This window comes from Ptiloglossa arizonensis, chromosome 1, assembly GCF_051014685.1.
Source record: "Ptiloglossa arizonensis isolate GNS036 chromosome 1, iyPtiAriz1_principal, whole genome shotgun sequence".
NCBI lineage: Eukaryota > Metazoa > Arthropoda > Insecta > Hymenoptera > Colletidae > Ptiloglossa > Ptiloglossa arizonensis.
The window spans coordinates 24,441,840-24,462,402 of NC_135048.1; the positions used below are offsets into that span (position 1 = coordinate 24,441,840).

The 20,563-nt window shown below is 37.7% G+C and overlaps 2 protein-coding genes across 2 annotated transcripts; both read left to right on the forward strand.

The window, feature by feature from the left end:
• Window positions 1-2,755: 2,755 nt before the first annotated feature.
• Window positions 2,756-11,605, forward strand: LOC143150373 (15-hydroxyprostaglandin dehydrogenase [NAD(+)]-like). Its single transcript, XM_076318603.1, has 7 exons — window positions 2,756-3,000; window positions 7,814-7,934; window positions 9,009-9,132; window positions 9,224-9,330; window positions 9,786-9,959; window positions 10,819-10,973; window positions 11,467-11,605. The coding sequence occupies exons 2-7, from the start codon at window positions 7,842-7,844 to the stop codon at window positions 11,579-11,581; spliced, it is 768 nt and encodes a 255-aa protein (XP_076174718.1). The 5' UTR covers window positions 2,756-3,000; window positions 7,814-7,841; the 3' UTR covers window positions 11,582-11,605.
• A 3,854-nt stretch (window positions 11,606-15,459) lies between these two features.
• LOC143147388 (15-hydroxyprostaglandin dehydrogenase [NAD(+)]) lies at window positions 15,460-20,507 on the forward strand. Its single transcript, XM_076312611.1, has 9 exons — window positions 15,460-15,982; window positions 16,096-16,227; window positions 18,594-18,708; window positions 18,863-18,989; window positions 19,161-19,270; window positions 19,636-19,812; window positions 19,902-20,047; window positions 20,254-20,416; window positions 20,472-20,507. The coding sequence occupies exons 1-9, from the start codon at window positions 15,927-15,929 to the stop codon at window positions 20,505-20,507; spliced, it is 1,062 nt and encodes a 353-aa protein (XP_076168726.1). The 5' UTR covers window positions 15,460-15,926.
• Window positions 20,508-20,563: the final 56 nt, after the last annotated feature.

The window sequence follows — 20,563 nt, forward strand, 5'->3', positions numbered from 1 at the left end:
CTGAGATGGCTGGAAAGTTCTGCAGTATTGAAAGTATCGAATATTTTCAAAGTCTTGGAAGCCTTGAAAGTATCGAAGGTCTTGAACGCTTTGGAAGTTTCGAAAGTTTCGAGAGTGTTGAAACTCTTGAATATCTTAATGGCTCGCGATAACTATGGATACAGCACAGTGCTCACACATCCATCTCTGTACGCGGTGTCCCCGAAACGTAACAGTGGGTTCAACGAATAAAAATAAGTTGAAAATTTTCTATAAAAATTCGTCCGAAATAGCTTCGCCTGGAAGTTAGAATAAACTTTTGAAAATAAAAGAACCAATAACTTGGTGTATTTACATTACGATATGAGAGATCAGGTCGGGCAATTTTTTATCTAATCTTCGTTCGACTTCGTTCAATAGCACGATCGATGTATAATACATTCCAACTCGTGTATTATTTATTCAACGATTCGAAAATATTCTCACGTGAATAACGAGTACACGTACTTTATTCTAGATACACTAGATACACTAGGAATAAATGCAAGAGGAATTCGTGTAAATATAAATTTTAAAATATCAAAAATAAACGTAGTTACATCGATAGTTTGAGAGTACTTAATTTTTCGCACAATTTTCCCATTATAAACCTACCGCTCGTTTTACTCTTAACCGTCCATTACATCGTTCAAATTTTACATTCTGTAACGCCATTAGAAAGGGTGAAAACCTCTCGTGGAAATGCTTTCACCACTCCCCCAGTACAAATCCTCTTCATCGACCGATCATTGTTCCACGGAACGATCACTCCCCGAAATACATTTTTTCCCCGAGGCCAACAAAGATTCCCCACCGCGTCAATTACACCCCACTTGACCAACACCTCGGTTAAACGCGATAGAAACTTTCATTTCTCGTAAGAATTTATCTGAATAATCTTACATCGTTTACATTTCGGAATAATATTCCGTAAAACAGATACTCCCACAACCCAACTCGAACACTTCTCGTCGAAATCCTTTCACCACTCCCCCTGGTACAACTCCTCTCCATCGACCGATCATTGTTCCACGGAACCATCTCACCCCAAACTATGTATTTACATTTTTCCCCGAGTCCCTACAAAGATTCTTCACAGCGCCACTTACACCCCACTCGATCAACACCCTCGTTAAACACAATAGAAATTTTTATTTCTTGCAAGAATTCCTACGAATAATATCACATCGTTCGAATTACAGTTTAGCTATCTCCCATTGCAAACGACACCCACAACTGAGCCTACAAACCTTTCGTGAAAATGCTTTCACCACTTCCCCTGACTTCTCTCCATCGACCGATCATTGTTCCACCACCTCACCCCAAACTATGTATTTACATTTTTCCCCGAGTCCCTACAAACATTCTTCACCGCGCCACTTACACTCGATCAACAGCCTCGTTAAAATTTGTATTTCTTGCAAGAATTCCTATAAATAATATCACATCGTTCAAATTTCAGTTTAGCTATCTTCCATTGCAAATGACACCCACAACTAAACCTATAAACCTTTCGTAAAAATACTTTCACCACTCCCTCTAATAGAACTCCTCTCCATCGACCGATCATTGTTCCACGGAACCATTTCAACCCAAAATATCAACGACACCTTACCCAAAGAACCATCTCGCCTAAAATTGCAAACGACACCCACAACTAAGCCTATAAACCTTTCGTGAAAATACTTTCACCACTCTCTCTGATACAACTTCTCTCCATCGACCGATCATTGTTCCACGCAACGATCTCACCCCAAAATATCAACGACACCTCATCTAACAAACCATATCACCTAAAATTGCAAACGACACCCACAACTAAACCTACAAACCTTTCGTAAAAATACTTTCACCACTCCCTCTGATAGAACTCTTCTCCATCAACTAATCATTGTTCCACGGAACCATTTCACCCCAAAATATCAACGACACCTTACCTAAACAACCATCTCGCCTAAAATTGCAAACGACACCCACAACTAAGCCTACAAACCTTTCGTGGAAATACTTTCACCACTCCACTCCCTCTACCCTGATAGAACTCCTCTCCATCGACCGATCATTGTTCCAAGGAACCATCTCACCCCAAAATATCAACGACACCTTACCTAAAGAACCATCTCGCCTAAAATTTCAAACGACACCCACAACTAAGCCTAGAAACCTCCCATAGAAACGCTTTCACCACTTCCCCCGATACAACTCCTCTCCATCGACCGATCATTGTTCCGTCACTCCCCGAAATACATTTTTTCCCGTAGTTCCGACGGGAAGATTCTCCGTCGCGCCAATTACACCGTGCTCGACCGACTCCTTCCCCTCCCCGGCCGCGAGCACGCCGGAAACACCCTCCTGTAAAAAAAAGAACGCGAAAGGGCAACCTCCGAATCACCGATCTCGTCCGCGCGACAGGGCGGGGTCGCGGAACCGGGCGGGAGACGGTCGACAGCGTGGCCAGGAATCGGGGCCGCGAAACAAAACGCCACCGGCCGAAGGTTAAGGGCTGAGAGAACGGAGGGCGAGGGCGCGGGCGCGGGCGCGGGCACGTACACTCGCGGAGGGAAAGCCCGGCGGGCGCGCTCTCACGCACACTGGCTCACGCGCCGCGCGAACCGGGCACGTAAAAGTCACGTGGCACGCAACCGCGCCAATCAATATCGGGCTGGCCCTTGGGGTGTGTGCGTTCACCGTGAGGCAGTGAAATCCGACGGTGCAGCGAGCCAGTGCGTCCGCGGCCGTCAACCACACCTTGTCGGGGGAACCTCGCTCTCTACGCGGCTCTACACACGTTCGAGCGCTCGCTCCACGCACACCTCTCCACACGTTCCGTAGACGCTCGCGCACCCCTCTACGCCCGATTACCGCGAGCACCCACCCTGACTCGCGATCACCGTGTGTGTTCTCGTCGACTCGTTTCGCTTTCGTCGTGGTCTGCCTGTTGCGGGACGCATCGCCGATTCATCGAGGAGCCTGCGATCGAAGGTACGACGAAGACGCGGGGATCCACGAACGGGTTAAACGGTTCTGATACCTATTCTCGTGCGTCGCGTCGAAAATGTGGCCGTGTTTGCCACCGGTGGTTCGTAGCTACACCTACCAACTCTACCGTTTTACACCGTATGTAAAAAGCTCGGTTGAGAACTGTACAATAGTTACTCCAAGGGAGTATTTTTTCGGGGGTTTCTTTTCGAGAAAATTCCAAGTGAATCGTTCGCGCAGTGTAAAACTGTTTCCTGTTTCGAGTTACCGGAGTATTGTCTCGGGACGAGGGGGAGGGGTTTGGGAATTATTTATTTATTTTTTTTTTTTTCTTTTTCTTAGAAATTATCGGTAAAATTACGAGACCAGTTTCGATTTCGTCGACAAACGTGACGCGAGTTCGGGACGAGACGAGGCGTCTCGGTTGCCACCGTGAGGGGCAAATGGTGGACGGTCTATGGTGTTTCACGATGGTGTCTAGGAATGCTCGAAGGTTTACTCCGAGACGCTCGATACACGGAGGCTGGCTTACTGGCTGGCTTCTCGACGACTGCCTTCGTCGCTTCGGGAATTTTTCGCGAGGACTGCTCGACTATACCACCTCGTGACGATGGTAGGGGGTGGGGGGCACGGTAGGCGCGCTCAATGGTGGTCGAGTGTTTTCGAGGAGCGTAGGTGAAAGTCGAGAGGTGCGTGCCAGCCGACGGCGTAGAGTTCTCCGGGGTATCGAGCGATCGGAGCGTCGTGAATTTTTTAGAACGGCCCTTTTTGATGCTCACCGAGGGAAACGTGTTCCGTCGGTTTATCTACGGCTGCCAGACACGAGTCGAGGGGTTGGGAGGGGTTGGGTGGCGGTGTCACGCCGGTTGCAATATTAAACGAAGCTGCGTGATGCTGTTTCACTCGCGAGGGTGATTCCCACACAGGAGTGTTTGAAATGCTCCCCGTCTCTGGTCGTGTGGAATTCTTCTCGACGCTCGTACTTTTCACACGCGCATCTCTTGTTTCGACTACTCCTTTACTCCTTTTTTTTTTCCTTTTTTTTTTTTTTTTTAATTGGAATGGAGGGTCGTTGAAGCGTTCGAATACATCGACGAGACGGGGGATAAACTTCTTGAAGGGCTTGAGGAAAGATCGGGCGAAATTCTCTTGTTCGAAATGTTTTCGTAATTGAAAATATAAATGGACGATTTTAAACGATTTTAAAGTAAAAATATTTTGTATCTACCATCGTGGTAATATATTAGGTTTTTCAAAAAGTCATTTCGTTTTTTTTTTTTTTTGGTGAAAATGGAACACGATTTTTTTAGAGTGTGTAAACGTTTTATTGAATTATATATTCTCCATTTTGGAAGACGAAATTACTTTCCGAACAATCGAATATTTCCAATCTATTGATAGTTTATAGTTGCGAAAAAATGTTTCGTACTTGATTCGTTCGATATATGTCGATCTTTCCAATTTGTTGCAATGTATAAGATAGTAAGATATTTTAAACTTTTATACGTTTTTCTTGGTTTTTACGCTAGATCGTTAATGTTTTTCCAAATTGAATAACAGTTATTCGAGCTTCTGAGAATTTCGAAATTGATTTTTTCTTATCTTGTGTACAGTGAGGTAACGTGTCAATCGCTTCGATATTGATATACTACTGGTTGGCTAACACGAAGCTTCTGTAGATAGAGATTTATGAAAATACAAATTGCACTGCATATTACGATAAATATAATTTGAACAAGCATAGTTTATTTAATGGAAATGTTTCTACCTTTAATTTGTGTCCTTTTTTACATACAAAAATGTATTATTAATAACTACAGATATATAAGTAATTCAATTTTACAAGGTAATATAACGTAATTGAACAAGTACGAACACGACGATACTGACGATTAATAGTGCACTAATATCGATTCATTGAAACAGATAAAATGATAGTGTAAAATGTAGACAACTTCGGAAAATGTAATCTTAAAATTAAAACAAAATAATTATATAAATTGTGGAGCATGGAATCTGAATTTGTTTACGAACGAAAAATGTTTATTCTTCTTGACTAAAAATGGGAGAGAAAAAATAGAATAAAAAACGTGAGAAAAGTTACTAATATCGGTGGAACTACGAAGATAAATCTAATGAATAATCAGAAAAACATTAAGGAATTCCTTTCGCACGCTCGAACACGATTTGATTTTTTGATATAAATTAATTTAATAAGAGGTGTTTTACAAAGTAAGATGGAATTGTATGTCAATGTAAATACTTTTGAATTTCGTGTTTCACGATCGTAACAACTTAACTCCTGCGCAGGTCTAACTATAATTAGCAGAATACATTCATACTATGCAAATTACACGAAGATAACATCTATGATTCACAGGAAAACGCTGCCTAATAAAGCCTTGGCTACACAGAATTCCACATGCATGAAAGAGACATTAAAATCTTTATCGAATTTTAAATTTTACATTATCGCGTTACGTACGCGTACGTTACGCCTTTACTTTTTACAGACAAATTGTATTATACGTTCAATTAAGATTACTATTATTATATATAACATACAGCTATAATTTCAATGGTAGAAAACATAAATATTTCGTGCGTTCAAAATATTTATTTTACTTTCAGAAATTGTTTTCCTACCGGGGTGTAATAATCATCCTTCATCTACGTCAAGTTAAATATTTATACTGTCGTTCCAAACGAGTAAATATCTTCACTTTGAGTGCTACTCTTTTTCTATGAATAAGAGACAAGATTTACGTTCTCGAAGTTGAATATTGTTTTTCACACTGCCGCTAGTAGAACTCGGATTATTCGAATCATTTGATATTCAAACATCAGTATTCGAATATCATTAATCAAATATTTGTATACTCAACTATCATTTTTCCAATACTATTATCCGAATATTATATTTCAGATGAAAATAAAATTTCAAATCGATAAACTCGTAGAATTTCATTTGTAATAGACATTGCAGTATTCAAATATTCGGATACTGAAGTATTCGAATAGGCAAGCGCTCAAACAGTATTTGAATAATATTCGATTTACATTCGAACGCTACTCGAATAATATTTGACTTACACTTGAACAGTATTTGAATAATATTCGACTTACATTTGAACAGTACTTAAATAATATTCGACTTATACTAGAATAATACTTGAATAATATTCGACTTACATTCAAACACTACTCGAATAATATTCAACTTACACTCGAATAGTACTTGAATAATATTCGATCTGCACTCGAACAGTACTTGAGTAATATTCGATTTGTACTAGAACAGTACTTGAATAATATTAGACTCACTCTCGAATAGTACTTGAATAATATTCCATTTATATTCGAACAGTACTCGAATAATATTAGACTCACACTCGAATAGTACTTGAATAATATTCCATTTACATTTGAACAGTACTCGAATAATATTAGACTTACACTCGAATAGTATTTGAATAATATTAGACTTATACTCGAATAGTATTTGAATAATATTCGACTTACATTCAAACAGTACTCGAATAATATTCGATTTACACTCGAATAATACCTCAATAATATTCGACTTATATTCGAATAGTACTTGAATAATATTCGACTTATATTCGAACAGTACTCGAATAATATTCGACTCAAATTCGAACAGTACTCGAATAATATTCGGACTCGTACTCGCCGAGTATCCAACCCACCGAAGCGTCGGTATATTCGAACACGCGGAAACGTTCGACAAACGGAAACTTCGAAGTTGAAAAGATTGTAATCGCTTCGTGTTTATGGCGAACGAACTCCCCTGTCGCTCGTTCGCGGTGACGCAGCCGCGAACTCGCGCAAGAAGGTTCGTAGACATAGCACGACGGGAGTCTGGCGTCGAAGCGTGTGGTAAACGACGCTTTCGGAGCGAATTCAGTGAGTCATGCGCCGCGTCGAGCATCGGCGCTTTTATTTCCGACCGAGCATCCCCATCGACGCCGGGAACTCGAGTACGAAATGGTTATAACGAGACGGTGAAATTCGATTTCGACCGCGTCGCTGATCACACGTCGCCACCAGACCGGAAATTGCTTAGACGCGGTTTTCGAAACGGATTCGAAATGAGCTCGACCCCTTCCGGACGAAACCGGCTCCACGCGAGCTTTTTCGATCTTTCCCTGAAACGTAGACTGATTTCTTTATAGGAAAGAAAAGAAGCAATCATCACGTAACATTTTTCAATGAGCGATCGATCTTATTAACGATGGACACGACCCCCAAAGTGTAACCATTTAATCGTTTGGTAATTAATTGATATTTAAAAATTACCATTTGGTATAAAAATGGAAATTGATATTTGGTATAAATATTCGGTACCGACGAATTGTATACTAGCGTGAAACAATATGGTTACCGTGGTGTACAGGGTGGCTCGTAAATAAGGGTACCACCGAGATATCATTTTTTGAAATAGAAATATCAATGCAATTGGGAGTGGAAAGAAAATTATCGGTGCAATTAGGAATTTGAAAAATGTATCGATGCGATTACGATTAAAGAAAATATATATATAGTTGGAATTGAAAGATAAAGTATCAGTGTGATTAGGAATAAAATATTAAGTGTCAATGTTATTGGAAATTTGACAGAATGTATCAATTCGATTATGAATGTAATAACACTGGTGAATACGGGGATTTAGTTGCGTATAATAATAATAAGAGAGTTCTATTGCGAGATATCCTATAGATTTGTATTTTGTTCGTTAAAGGGTGCGTATGCAAAAACCTTTGAATAACGTGGCCTCGTGTTTTTCTATTTGCAGACGGAAAGTTGACAAGGGACTAACGAAGATGGACGTAAAAGGGCGAGTTGCCCTGGTGACGGGTGCCGCTTCCGGTATTGGCAAATCGTGTGCCATAGAATTATTAAACCAAGGCGCGAAGGTGAGTCAAAGAAACGATCAACTATTCCTAATAAGAATTTTCTCAGACAATATTCCCAAATAATCAACTTTTCACAATCGACCGATCCATTGTGCTCATTTCTCTTTTTTTTACCATTATTTTTACCGTAGAATATTTCGAGACGTCGCAAAAATTTTCTTCCCGAATTACAAATAATTCGAAATTTTTCACGTATCCGAGTAAAGTGCTCTCTAGCTCCCTTTGAATTTTTCAAAATGCCGCACGTGAAATCGGCACGAGTTTCATCTCAAATTTTGTTTAATTTTTCAAAAGTGACACTGATAAAAAATACAAAAGGAGCCTCTGGGAGAGCTGGAATAAAATATTTTTTCCATTTCTCGTTTCAAAAGAGTGAATTTACAATTTGTGCTGGAGAACAACAAACAGAATCAAGGGAGAACATTTTTACTGGTTTCGCGTACCAAATTTTTCTTTTTATTATATATTTCGAATGTTTATTCGCTAGGCCAATGGAAACTCCGTATTGCGTTTCTTTTGAAAGAAGAGTACCGATTAACGATTACAATTACATTTCGCGAATCCTCCTTAAGGATATACCCTTGACTTACTGTACCGCTCCATAAATGCTTCAACGCCACGTGTTCGAAAATAGCCGACTTATATTTAGATCGCTCCCCATCAGAGGAGAAGTTTTATCGCTCTTTCCGACTGATGTATACGAAATGAAAATTGCATGTTAATAACATAACGTCGTCTATGCGAACAAATAAAAATATATGGGTGAAATATATTTTCACCTACCCCTATACGTAACAATACCAAATATTTAATAGTCACGTATTCTATTTTACATCATCAATGTACAAACTTATCGAGCTGTTACATTATCGTCTAATACAATCATATTATATAAAATAGAAAAAAAATATTTTTTGGCTCGTTAATATTATTAAATAAATTCCCTCTTTTGGTACTCGAAGCGATTCGATTTAATGTACGAATGCTTCTTTTTCGAATGTAATATTTATTATTTCGATGTCGGATCGTTTTTAAGGATTATATTCGTAACTAGAATATTTTTTCGTTTACAAGGTGTCTGTATGCGACATCAAGTTAGAAGACGGCGAGAAACTGGTTGAAACTTTGTCCTCGGAGTACGGAAAGGACCGTGTAATTTTCTGTCAGTGTGACGTTACAGATTATTCACAATTCGAGGGTACGAATTTTTCATTCATTCATTAGCGCCATAAGTAACAAAATAATATCTACAATTGTCAAATAATCAATTCGTTGGTTTCGACTTGTAGAGTCGTTTCAAACGACAATCGCAACGTTCGATCACATCGATATTGTCGTTAACAATGCCGGAATCATGAACGATCGGTTTTGGGAGCTGGAAGTCGATATCAACGTCGTAAGCATTTCTATTTAATTCATTAATTAATTTCATTACAGTAGAAGGAAATTCTAGAACGCTATAAAAATTCACGAAACATAATTTTTAAAAGTGTTACGATTACTTTACACACTTTTTATTCATTCTTGGCGAGAGAAACGAAATTCTTATCAATTTTTCGTATTTTGCTTTAATATTTCGTTTCTATAAACAAATTTCACTCCTTCTACTGGTAATAATTACGAATGCCTTTTCATCGTCAAATATTCGCAATTCGAGGTTCCACGTATATCTGCGATGTAAAATATATAAAAATACACGAATAACGTACAGTATTGTGAGATATTGTTCGGGAAAATCGTTCAAAAATAAATTGAAAATTTGTCGACAAAGCTATGGAAAAAATACACAATTGCTGCTTTGTTTGTTAAGCATTACCGGAGGAGATGTTTGTTAAAAAATTATTATTTCAGAATGGCGTGATCCGCGGAACTCTGCTGGCTCAGCGATTTATGGGAACCGACAGGGGTGGCCAGGGTGGAATAGTGGTTAATATTGGAAGCAATGTCAGCATCAATCCCTACGCCAGTGTTCCGATATATTCCGCCACTAAAGCGGCGATCGTCAATTTCACCAGAGCGTTTGGGGTGAGCAACGTTTGTCGGTGTTTAAATTAAAAAGGAAAATTGGCTGCAAATACCTAGAGACCTCGTTTTATACGTTCAAAAATCGTGTAAATAGAAATTAATTCTCTGCGAGAGGAATTAATTCTCCTGACAATTCCAAGAAGTACATTGAAACGACCCTAGTGGTGCACACGTAGAAGTACATTGAAACAACCTTAATAGTGTACACGTAGAAGTACATTGAAACAACCCTAACAGTGTACACGTAGAAATATATTGAAACAATCCCAATAGTGTACACGTAGAAGTACATTAAAACAACTTTAATAGTGTACATGTAGAACTACAGTAAAACAACTTTAATAGTGTACACGTATAAATACATTAGAACAACTTTAATAGTGTACACATAGAAATACATTAAAGCAACCCTAATGGTGTACTCGTAGAGGTAGATTAAAACAACCCCAATAGTGTACACGTAGAAATACATTGAAACAACCCTAATAGTGTACACGTGGAAATATTATATATTAAAACAACCCCAATAGTGTACACGTAGAAGTACATTAAAACAACCCTAATAGTGTCCCACAAGTGTCGTATTATGAAATCGATGAATAGTTCACAAAACATATTTGTTTAAATTCGAATTTTGAAGATATTTAATTGAAATGTCAGTTGGTGCACATTGCACGTTTCTATAGTTAATTTTGTTAAAAGCAAAGGCTGTAAAAAATGGTAAAAGATATTTATGTAAATGATTTTGAAGATATTTGAGCGAACATTTGTCTCGAATGTGAAGCAATTCTCTCTAATACGAATTTCAATACGATTGTTATTGGCGAGAAGGAACTCATATTGTTATTGTTTACTGTAGCATCAATACCATGTGGATTTAAACGGCGTGAAGGTAATGGCGCTGTGCCCAAGCGCGACTGATAGTAAATTGTTACGAGACGTTAGTAAACAGCTGCTCTGGGCTCGGTACGAAGACGCCTGGCGTCGTGACGTAGCCAGCTCGGTTCCACAAAGGTAACGATAATATTCAAAAAAAAAAAAAAAAAAAACTCACTCAGCTACGAATCACCGAACACCTTCTCCGAACATTGCCAATCGTAGTTTCGAACATAAAATTAAAGCTTACTACAATTTATTTGCGCTATTATTATCATCGTTTCTTGTAGTTCCTTGTATACATTGTCCTTACAGTACTTTCTTTATTTATTAAATTCTCGAATGAAAAATTAAAAACACATATCGTCGTAGATTTTTAAACATTTTCAATATCCTCGAAGAATGATAGATCATTGTAACGTTTTCGATCAAAACATACCCGTCTTCGAGAAACAACTATATTCAGATTCTAACCTAAAAGAACTTCGAATACTTTTTTTAGGTTAAAATCGAAATACGAATCGGGAGGTGATCATGTTTCAAAGATGATCGAACGAAGCACCACAATAATACACGTTCTTTTCATGAATTGTACGTGCGATTGTGTACAACATTCGTTTTTGTTTTTCAGGGTGGAACACGTGGCGAAGGCACTGGTCCAGATCTTGAACAATGGCAAAAGTGGAAGCATTTGGTTGGTCGAGAAGGATCAGCCTCCTCACGAGATCAATTTCCCAAAGAACTAAGAATCCTACCGCCACGATTCACGTGGATCCTCCCTCGCTTGAATACAAATAACTATGCCGTACCATAACTGCGAATGTACCTCTATTATAGTCCAGAACTAGACTAAGACTGCCGTGCAGCGGTCGCAGAAGTGTAAAACCTACCCTAACGGAGTATCTCACCGACACACCAAAGATTACGAGGGGGACAATTTGTACACTGGCAAGAACACTTTTTTGTACATTGTTATGCGTTCCATTATACTTAAGGGGAAGTCGATCCGACGGGGACGTCGAACGTAACGATTTATCACGCGACGGTGAGTAAGCGTAATTTTTCGCTCGATAAGGCATCGCGAACGACAATTGTACAGTGTGAATGACAATTGTACAGGGAGTCGAGATTTACGACCCGAACGGCAGCACAATATCGCGACACGACTGTCGTTGCAACTCGTCTCGTCGTAGGGTAAATCGTTGCATCTACGGGCCCCGTAAGTGAGACACTGACGTCAACTGTAACGAAATAACGATGTCCTTGAATTTTCGATCGAGTCCGTCTCAACAAGTGCCCCTACTCCTTCGGATTCTATTTTCCCTCGGAAATGTTCCCCCTGTCACTGGGTTCGGTAAAGGTAGAGAAATTAAAGGGATCATCGGACGAGTAGTGGCACTGATCGCGACGAGAAGATACAAATTTGCGATCCGAACAATCGACACTGCGAATCAAGTGTCAAGGAACCGTTCGACGAGATTCGAAACTCGTAAGAAGCATAAATCTATGGTCGGACCCGAGAAAGAATCGAGTCGGTGAAAAGAATTCCTCGCGCTGTCGAGAAATGATCAGTGTTCAGACAAAACGAATAACATTGAAACCCAGTCGTTCGTCAATGAAAATAAACATTTTTATATTTTTCACGATATCGTTGCGAGAGTGTTACCGATGCATTCGCGAGATTCTTCCGGTGAGAATGAGTCCAAACACGACCCAATTCGGACCATTTTCAATAATACGTAATTCCAAAAATTTTTTGAAAACTTTCAACCACGTGTAATCAAAAGTAGTCGGAATAGGGTCGTGTTTGGACTCGTTTTCATCGGGAGAACCTCAGCAGTCTGCTAAGAATACTCTTCCAATGATACATTGAACGATACAACAATTATAATTTTCATCGTTGGTCGCTCAACATGAATTTTTAAGAGCCCGCAATATCCCGAATTTTTGCAGGGATGATTCGTATCGTTACATCGAGACTGTGCTGGTGCATTTTCACTCGTGTAAAAAATTAATCAAAATTTTCGATCCCTACATTAATCGTAAATTTTCTATTCCGAAAGGAAATAGAAACGTATCTTTTAAACGTTCGGTGCAAGATGACTGAAACGAGACGATTCTTTCCTCGATCCGACTACAGATCCCTGGATTTTTAATAACTGCCGTGTTGTCCCGTAACACTCGATACATTTTGTAGATCGATACTCGAATCTTCGAATTTTTTCCTCGCATTTGTTACAACGTGTTGAACCAACGCTGTTCGTCTCTCGAGTCTCGTCTCGTGACTCTTCCCCCTCCACGGACCGTAGTGGGGGAGTGGGGGAACATTTCGTTGAACAGCACCGTACCGCGTGGCTCTTACAAGTTCGCATGCATCCTCTCGGCCACTTGTAAAATCCAAGCAGAAATTCCTTTCGCCCGGATAACGATACCGTAAGCGTTTCGCGATACATTCACGGAGATATAACGTGGAACTTTTTATACTTTTACCATGGTTTCGAACCAGATGTCTCCCAAATTTTTTAACAATACCGTAACTATAGTATTCGCGAATGTCGAAATCCGATTGAAGATTTTTCCGCCGATAGAGCGTGAAACGTCAATAATCGACGAGGAACTTTTACTGCCAATTTTTGCGATAAATATACGTAATCGACACTTAATATACGATATTTTCTCTTTCGAAAAATGTAATCGAAACGATAATCGATCACTCGTACTCTGTCGGTGGAAAAGATCAAAGTTTCAGCTTTCCAGATTGGAAAGCGTCCGTTTCGGAAAGCGTCGTCGCAAAAATCAACCGCGGTGTTATCGCGTCAGGCTCGAAGCTTGTACCGCGATAAGAGAATTTTGTACTTTGTACGGGCATCGATGGTGACGCTTTCGAGCAAATAACACGGAGGAGAAAAATTTGAAACGGCGCGTTCCGTCGATCTCGGCGCGTGCGTGGTCCTTCGTTTGATTTTTCGAACGCCTCGCCCGGGAATTCGTCGAGTAACCACGTCCGAAATATAAGCTGCACGAACTTTACCAATTTCCAATCGACCTCGAACAAATCGCGACAGAGTAAATATCGTCGAACGCGAAGTAACGCGCCAACCATTCACGTGAAAGAAAGAAAGAAAAAAAGAAAGAAAAGGAAAAAGAGAAGCCCTTGTTTTCTAATCGCAGTTTAATTTCAACGTTAAACTGTATAGAACGTAACGCACACCGCAGTATTTTAACTCGAAAATGGTATTTTTGAAGAAAAGTATAAATTTAAATCAAGTAGAATTCATTCCATCCACGAAAAAAAAAAACTTTTCGGCGCTTGACGATGCGAATCGATCTCGGTGACGTAGAGAGAAGAAAAGAGAAAAGAACCAAAAAAACAAAAAACAAAAACAAAAACAAAAGAAATGAACAGACTGTAAGTAAAACGCAAGGCAATTTTAGACAATAGTTTCTACAATCTTTGAACCCGGTTCGATCCTGGAGAACGAAGTTATCTAATTTTTCACGTTTCCGCAAAGAAGTTCAGATCCGTTGCTTCGCGCGAACAACAACTTTCCGGTCGTCCAACCATGGACGCATGCGCGCTCGTTCGCTCATCGAATCAACGAAAAAGGGAACGACGAGAGAAAAGGGAAGCAAAATAATTTTGTTTGTTCACCCGAATCGATCATGGAAAAGGAAATCGACCGGAACGTGTCGAAGAATTTCTCCGATGCAACAGTGTAACCGTGCTCGTAATTTTTTATACGAACTTTTAACGAGGTATCGACCAATGGGAGCGACAAGAATAAAACGTAGGTTTAGGTATGCGGAGTCGAGGCCTAAGCTCGGTGTCTTCGACGCACAAAACACACAATTATTATACATTTTAATCGTCCATTCCTCGATCGAAGAACCGCGAGTCTCTCGTTGCGACCATTTCCTCGTCCTTGCCGCGTTTGGCGGGAAAATTCAAATCGGCGATCGTGCATTCGATTCAACGCGTTCGAACGGGGACGCAACGAGAGAAACCACGGTGTCTCGGAATCGAAGAGCAATCGCACATTCGAATATAAACATTGCGTATTCTCAATCGACGACACGGTCGATAGCTAGTGGAAATTGTTGGTTTTGTTATCATTTGCTCGGAAAATGTATGTTGCAAGCCTAGCCAATAAAGTGCATAGCTTTTTAAAAAAAAAAAGAAACACGAAGAAATAATACATTCAATTATGTTGTTTCTGTTGTTGGAGCAGGGACTGGTCGTTGAATTCATTGTGTATTCTAGTATTTGAATACTCGAGTGATTCGATTATTCGGTCTACTTGATTCGAATACTATCTGTATATCAAAAAAATTGTATCGGTTAAAAAAGAATAATACTCAAATAATGGTATTCGAATATTCAATATTCGAACGACGGTACTTGAATTATGATATTCAAAGTCTATTGGTAGGATTTGAACATGTATAAGAAATATTCGATAGAAATTATTCGAATACCTGGAAAAAATATTCGAATATCAAATTATACGAATAGCTGTAAATACATTCGAATATCAAAGTAATTCGAATAGCTGTAAATACATTCGAATATCAAAGTAATTCGAATACCTATAAATACATTCGAATATCAAAGTAATTCGAATACCTATAAATACATTCGAATACTCCTAGCTTTACCTGTGAACCGTACAAATTTTTACTCGTTACTTTTTCAATCGACAGGAAAAACAAAAGTGACGCATAATTTCGAGGCAACGGACGCAAAACCTAATTGTCAGAATTGAATTACTGTGAAAATTTCAAAATTCTTGTTGGATGCGTTACACTTGATGCATAATGTAAACCGTACATTACTGAACGCAGCAATGTTTTGCACAACGTTGATTCTGCAACCTATTCAATTTATGATACGTTACTTTTTCGATCGTTTGATCGGAAAACAAAAGTCAACGTGTAATTGCAAACCGATGGAGAAACGAATTAATTATCTGACATTCGTTTGACGTTTCGAAATTCTCGTTTCACGTTGCATTCTCGATTCCCCTATCTACGAAGGTGTTCTATTTTACGCGGGATCGACTACACGATTGAGAAATATTAGTATTCAGCGGTATGTTAACGCGATACATAACCTCGTTCGTCCGCAACCTTCTTAATACGAGTCCAAGGTGAGCTACCCTAACCCGATACTTTCTTCGGTAATAACCACCAGTCGATCTTCTGCCGATTTTTCTGTTCGTACGATCGACCGGAAACCGAGCAAATTTGTTTTTCGTTACAGACATACGTGGAAAATGAAAACAAATCAACTTCATACGACCGACACGATGCAAGGGAAGAAGAAGAAAGGCTGGAAATGGTACACGAGAAAGAAGAAACCTCATGGATTAAAAATCATAAAACCCTACGATTGGTAAATTTTATGTTTGGAGATACCTAATCTAGAAGTGCAATTAGTAGCAATTAGAAAAATTTTATTGGCTCTGTGCTCGAACCAAGTTTCATAGTCTCAGTGAATTTCATTTTATTAACGCATCTGCACTACCAACTTAGTGGTTACAAATTTCCTGGGTTCTTTTAATTTTCGTTTCTATTTTATTTTGCCACAGATGATGCAACATAATGTGAGGAAAAAGTCATCAAAACTTCCCTTCGAATAGAACACGCTTCCATTTGTTGCGTGGATGAAACCCTAAATATTAATTAAACTTTATAATACAATATCAACCCAATGAACAAATTGGTTAAATAATATTATTTACAATACATGTTTCATAAAAATTTGTTCATTAGATTGATAACGTATGATGGAGTTATATCGTGGAGTTGCTGATTGTATTTTGCAGTACTCGCGGAACTTATTCTTGAAAATCAATAATTTATATTCAATAAATAATAGTTTAATTCTTGGATAGATAATCTATTATAAATTTTAAGTATGTAGAAATGTTGATGTTTGTTGATGAATTTGTTTCTTGTGGAATATATCTCAATATTCAATTCTCAGAAAATTGTATTATTTTATTAAAGTAGCTTGAATATTGAAAATATATCTAATTTCATGCTGGTAAAATGTTCTAAGATTTTCACTTATCATGCAGAAATTTTACTCTAATTTGTAACTACTGTAAGTATATCGAAAATTTGTTTACATTTTTTCCGTAAATATACATCTGTAATGTCGATAATTGTAATTAGTCCTGTTATATAAGAATGGAGGAACTATGTGTCTACAAACTTCCACATTTTCCCGTTTGTGGCGTGCTTAAAGGTATAGAGTAAGTCGCTCTGTTTACGGTTAGATGGCAGTATACTATTTCATTGTCAATGGTTACAATAAATAAATGATCAAGCCAAGCCTGAAACTACTATTTATTGAATATATTTTATTACATTTTCAGTATGAATTCCAATATGAGTAGTATAGTACGTCAGATACTACGAAGTAAGAACTTTGAACAGCTCTGCGATATTTTAATTATAATTGATTATCGATTCAATAAATCAATTTTTATGAAATACAGTCGCGTCAGTATTAATATTGATACGTTCAAATTCTAAAAATGTATTGCTTTCCGACCGTTTACTTCTGTTTATTTAAATACGAATAGTATTGAAGTTGACTACAAAGTGTAGAAAGAAAAACATTGTAAAATGTGTAGTGATTATAAATCTCAAAAATTCTTATCACATTTTGATCAGAAAAAAAGGAGATTGATGCAATGAAATTTTAATTTTATGAATAAAAATTCATGACTATAATTACATTTTAATTATACTGGTACATAGCAGTTTATAAAATATTTTTAATACACAATATTTGTAACAATAAGTATTTGTTAGTTTTGGTATACTCAAAACAGGAGAATTACAAGTATTTCAGAGAATATAAATTTATAAAAGAAGAAAGGAAAGAAAGGCTTTACAAAAAAATAGCGCAGAAGTTTGGAAAATTCAAAGAAGGTATTTAAAAGATATGCTAAAAGTTAACAAACATAGGTAAAGTTGAAAATTCTGTAAGAACAGATAGAAGATGGAAATCTTCTTGTCATGATTAATCAATTATTAATGTAATTAAAAAAAGTATACCATTGAAATATGTAGACCTTCTTGATTCCTAACTTTTAGGTAGATTGAAGTAAACTTTCTCTCAACAAATTAATATAGTGCATTAAGTCTTCCATCGATAATTAAATTTCTAACTTGTTTATCATAAAAATAACTTCATATCATTATACAGCCTTGACAGTATTTTACAATTGGTATTATTAAGTCTACTTAAACGTTTGACCTCTTTTTCCATTTCTATTCAAGCTTGTCTTAATTATATGTTGAAAATTGATTAAACTACTATGTATACCAACTTAACAAACAGAAGTAAGCAGTGGAGCAGTTCAAGCACAAAGTTAATTCTACAAAAATAAAGCAACACATTCTTAGAATTGAATGCGTCAACATAAATACAGATATGGCTGTAAGCATTGTATTACTTTAAAAATGATTTCTAATACATGCAACCAATATTTTATTAATTTTATTTAAATTACGTTCACACAAAGTGTATTAAAATGCAATTATACTCCTTAGATAAATGAAAATCTATCCGTTGGATGTTTAGTAAATGCAATTGGAAGAATTGTACTCACTATGTGTGTTAAGCATTCAAATCTCAGTATCAAAAAGATTAATTTAAAATTCTGATAGAATAATTGTAATATTAAGAAATTGAAAACAAGATTGTAGTAACAAGTTTCATTTTTCTTTTTAATGAAATCATAGCACCGATTCCCCTAAACCACTTCTCCATCCTGCGTGTAAAATCGCAATTGTAGTGGGTGGTTCCGATGGTTTTGGATTCGCGGCTGCAGATCATCTTTTGTGTAAAGGAGCACGAGTTAGTATTTTCTTTATAAGAAATTTCACGCTACTCTTTGGTATAAGAAACGAGCAAAACGAAAAAGGTTAAAGAAATATTGAACCCCAATTCGATCTCGGATAACTTTACAGAATATTGTATAATTCTGAATTAATTTCATTGAATTACATAGCGCATCATAATTGTGGATAATGATCCTGATCAAGGATATATGGCGGCTCAAAGACTCTGCGATTCCTACGGAAAGAATCGTGTGCAGTATCTCGACTGCGACGTGAACAATGCTTGTCAATTCGAAGGTTAATATATATCACTTGTTAAGAAACAAAATTTTTTTAATCCTCCTTTGCCCAATCTTCATCGAGTAAAAAGTTATTGCTTCCTTGATACCGAAATATTAATACGGAAACCAAGATAACACGAAATAAAAATGTAAAATCCTTGTTTGTAATTATTAAGAATTTTCGCAGCAACTTTGAGTCAGACGCTCTCCAAGAACACGCAAGTGCACATTCTTTTCAACGATCTCGATAAAGAAAGATTTCCCTCGAAGTGCTCGGATAAGAACTCGAAGAAGAAGGTACGCCATGACAGTTGGAGAAAGTAAACCAAACTCGTGGAATTCATATAACGAACTTGAGAATCTATAAATTTTCGACAAAAAGTAACAACTTTTGAAAAATAATCGTGTGCCCTATTAGTTAAACGGTGTGTCTCTGTGCACCTTTTTAGTTTTAAAAGAAATTCATTCATAAAGAGAAGAATCAAAGAAGGGCAGACATATTGAATAACTTATCGAGTTTAAAGCGAAAGAAACAAATCTTTTAATAATAATTAAAACAATTTGTTCGTGAAATTCTCGTATCGTGCTTGAGAAAATGTCCTGCTAAAATGAAAACCTCGTAAGAATCGAAATTTATCGTTCGAAAATTTTTAATTGCACAGAACTACGTGTCCCAAGTGGTTCAGGTGGGGATGAAATTTTTGGGCAAGAACAATGGCGGTCCTGGCGGGATAATAGTAAACTGTGCAAGCATACTTGGATTCATAGGCTGGCCCAAAGACCCTTTCCCCATTTATTGCAAAAAGGAACCAGCTATAGAAGTAACCATGGACTTTGCGGTATTATAAATGAAAAAAATCGAAATTACCCTAATCGCTGACTGAAACATACTTGATATTGAACTACCTGCGTCTCTTTTCTACTAAAGGAGGAGTTCAATATAAAAAAAACTGGGGTGCGTTTGGTGGCCCTTTGTCCAATTAATAAACAATTCCCCGACATAAATTTGCCAGAGTTTCCGGATCCAATTCCTAATAATCAAATCCAAGAGAGGCCATCTTGCGTACCAACATCGTAAGTGAAATTTAAACGATCACCATGCAGATTCATGGGACATTTTCTAACCTAAAATATTGAAATAAGTTTACAATTATAAAAGCGTGAACGAGACACGCAAGACAGTGTACTTGTTAATAATTCATTCGAATGAATTCTACGTAGACGAAAATATTTATTTATCGGAAAATAAGGTTCGATGGAAAACAAGGATTTCTTTGTAGGAAGAATCAAATAGGATCTGCTTTAAGTTACGTGATGGCGTGGGCGAAAAATGGAAGCACGTGGTTGGTGGAACCAGCAATCAGTGTTTACCAAATTCCTCGATTGATCCATTTTCCCATGAAAGAAGGAGAACAAGTCGATCCCAAGATCTACGAGGACGAGGTAAAATCATGTTCATCAACGCAGAGTATTGATCTTTGAACGCGTGTGATTGCAGAATTATAACAAAATTATTTTTTATTCATACGTGTAGATGTTATTAGGTACTATCGATGTGTGTTTCTCCTACTCTTGTATTTCTGCAACATA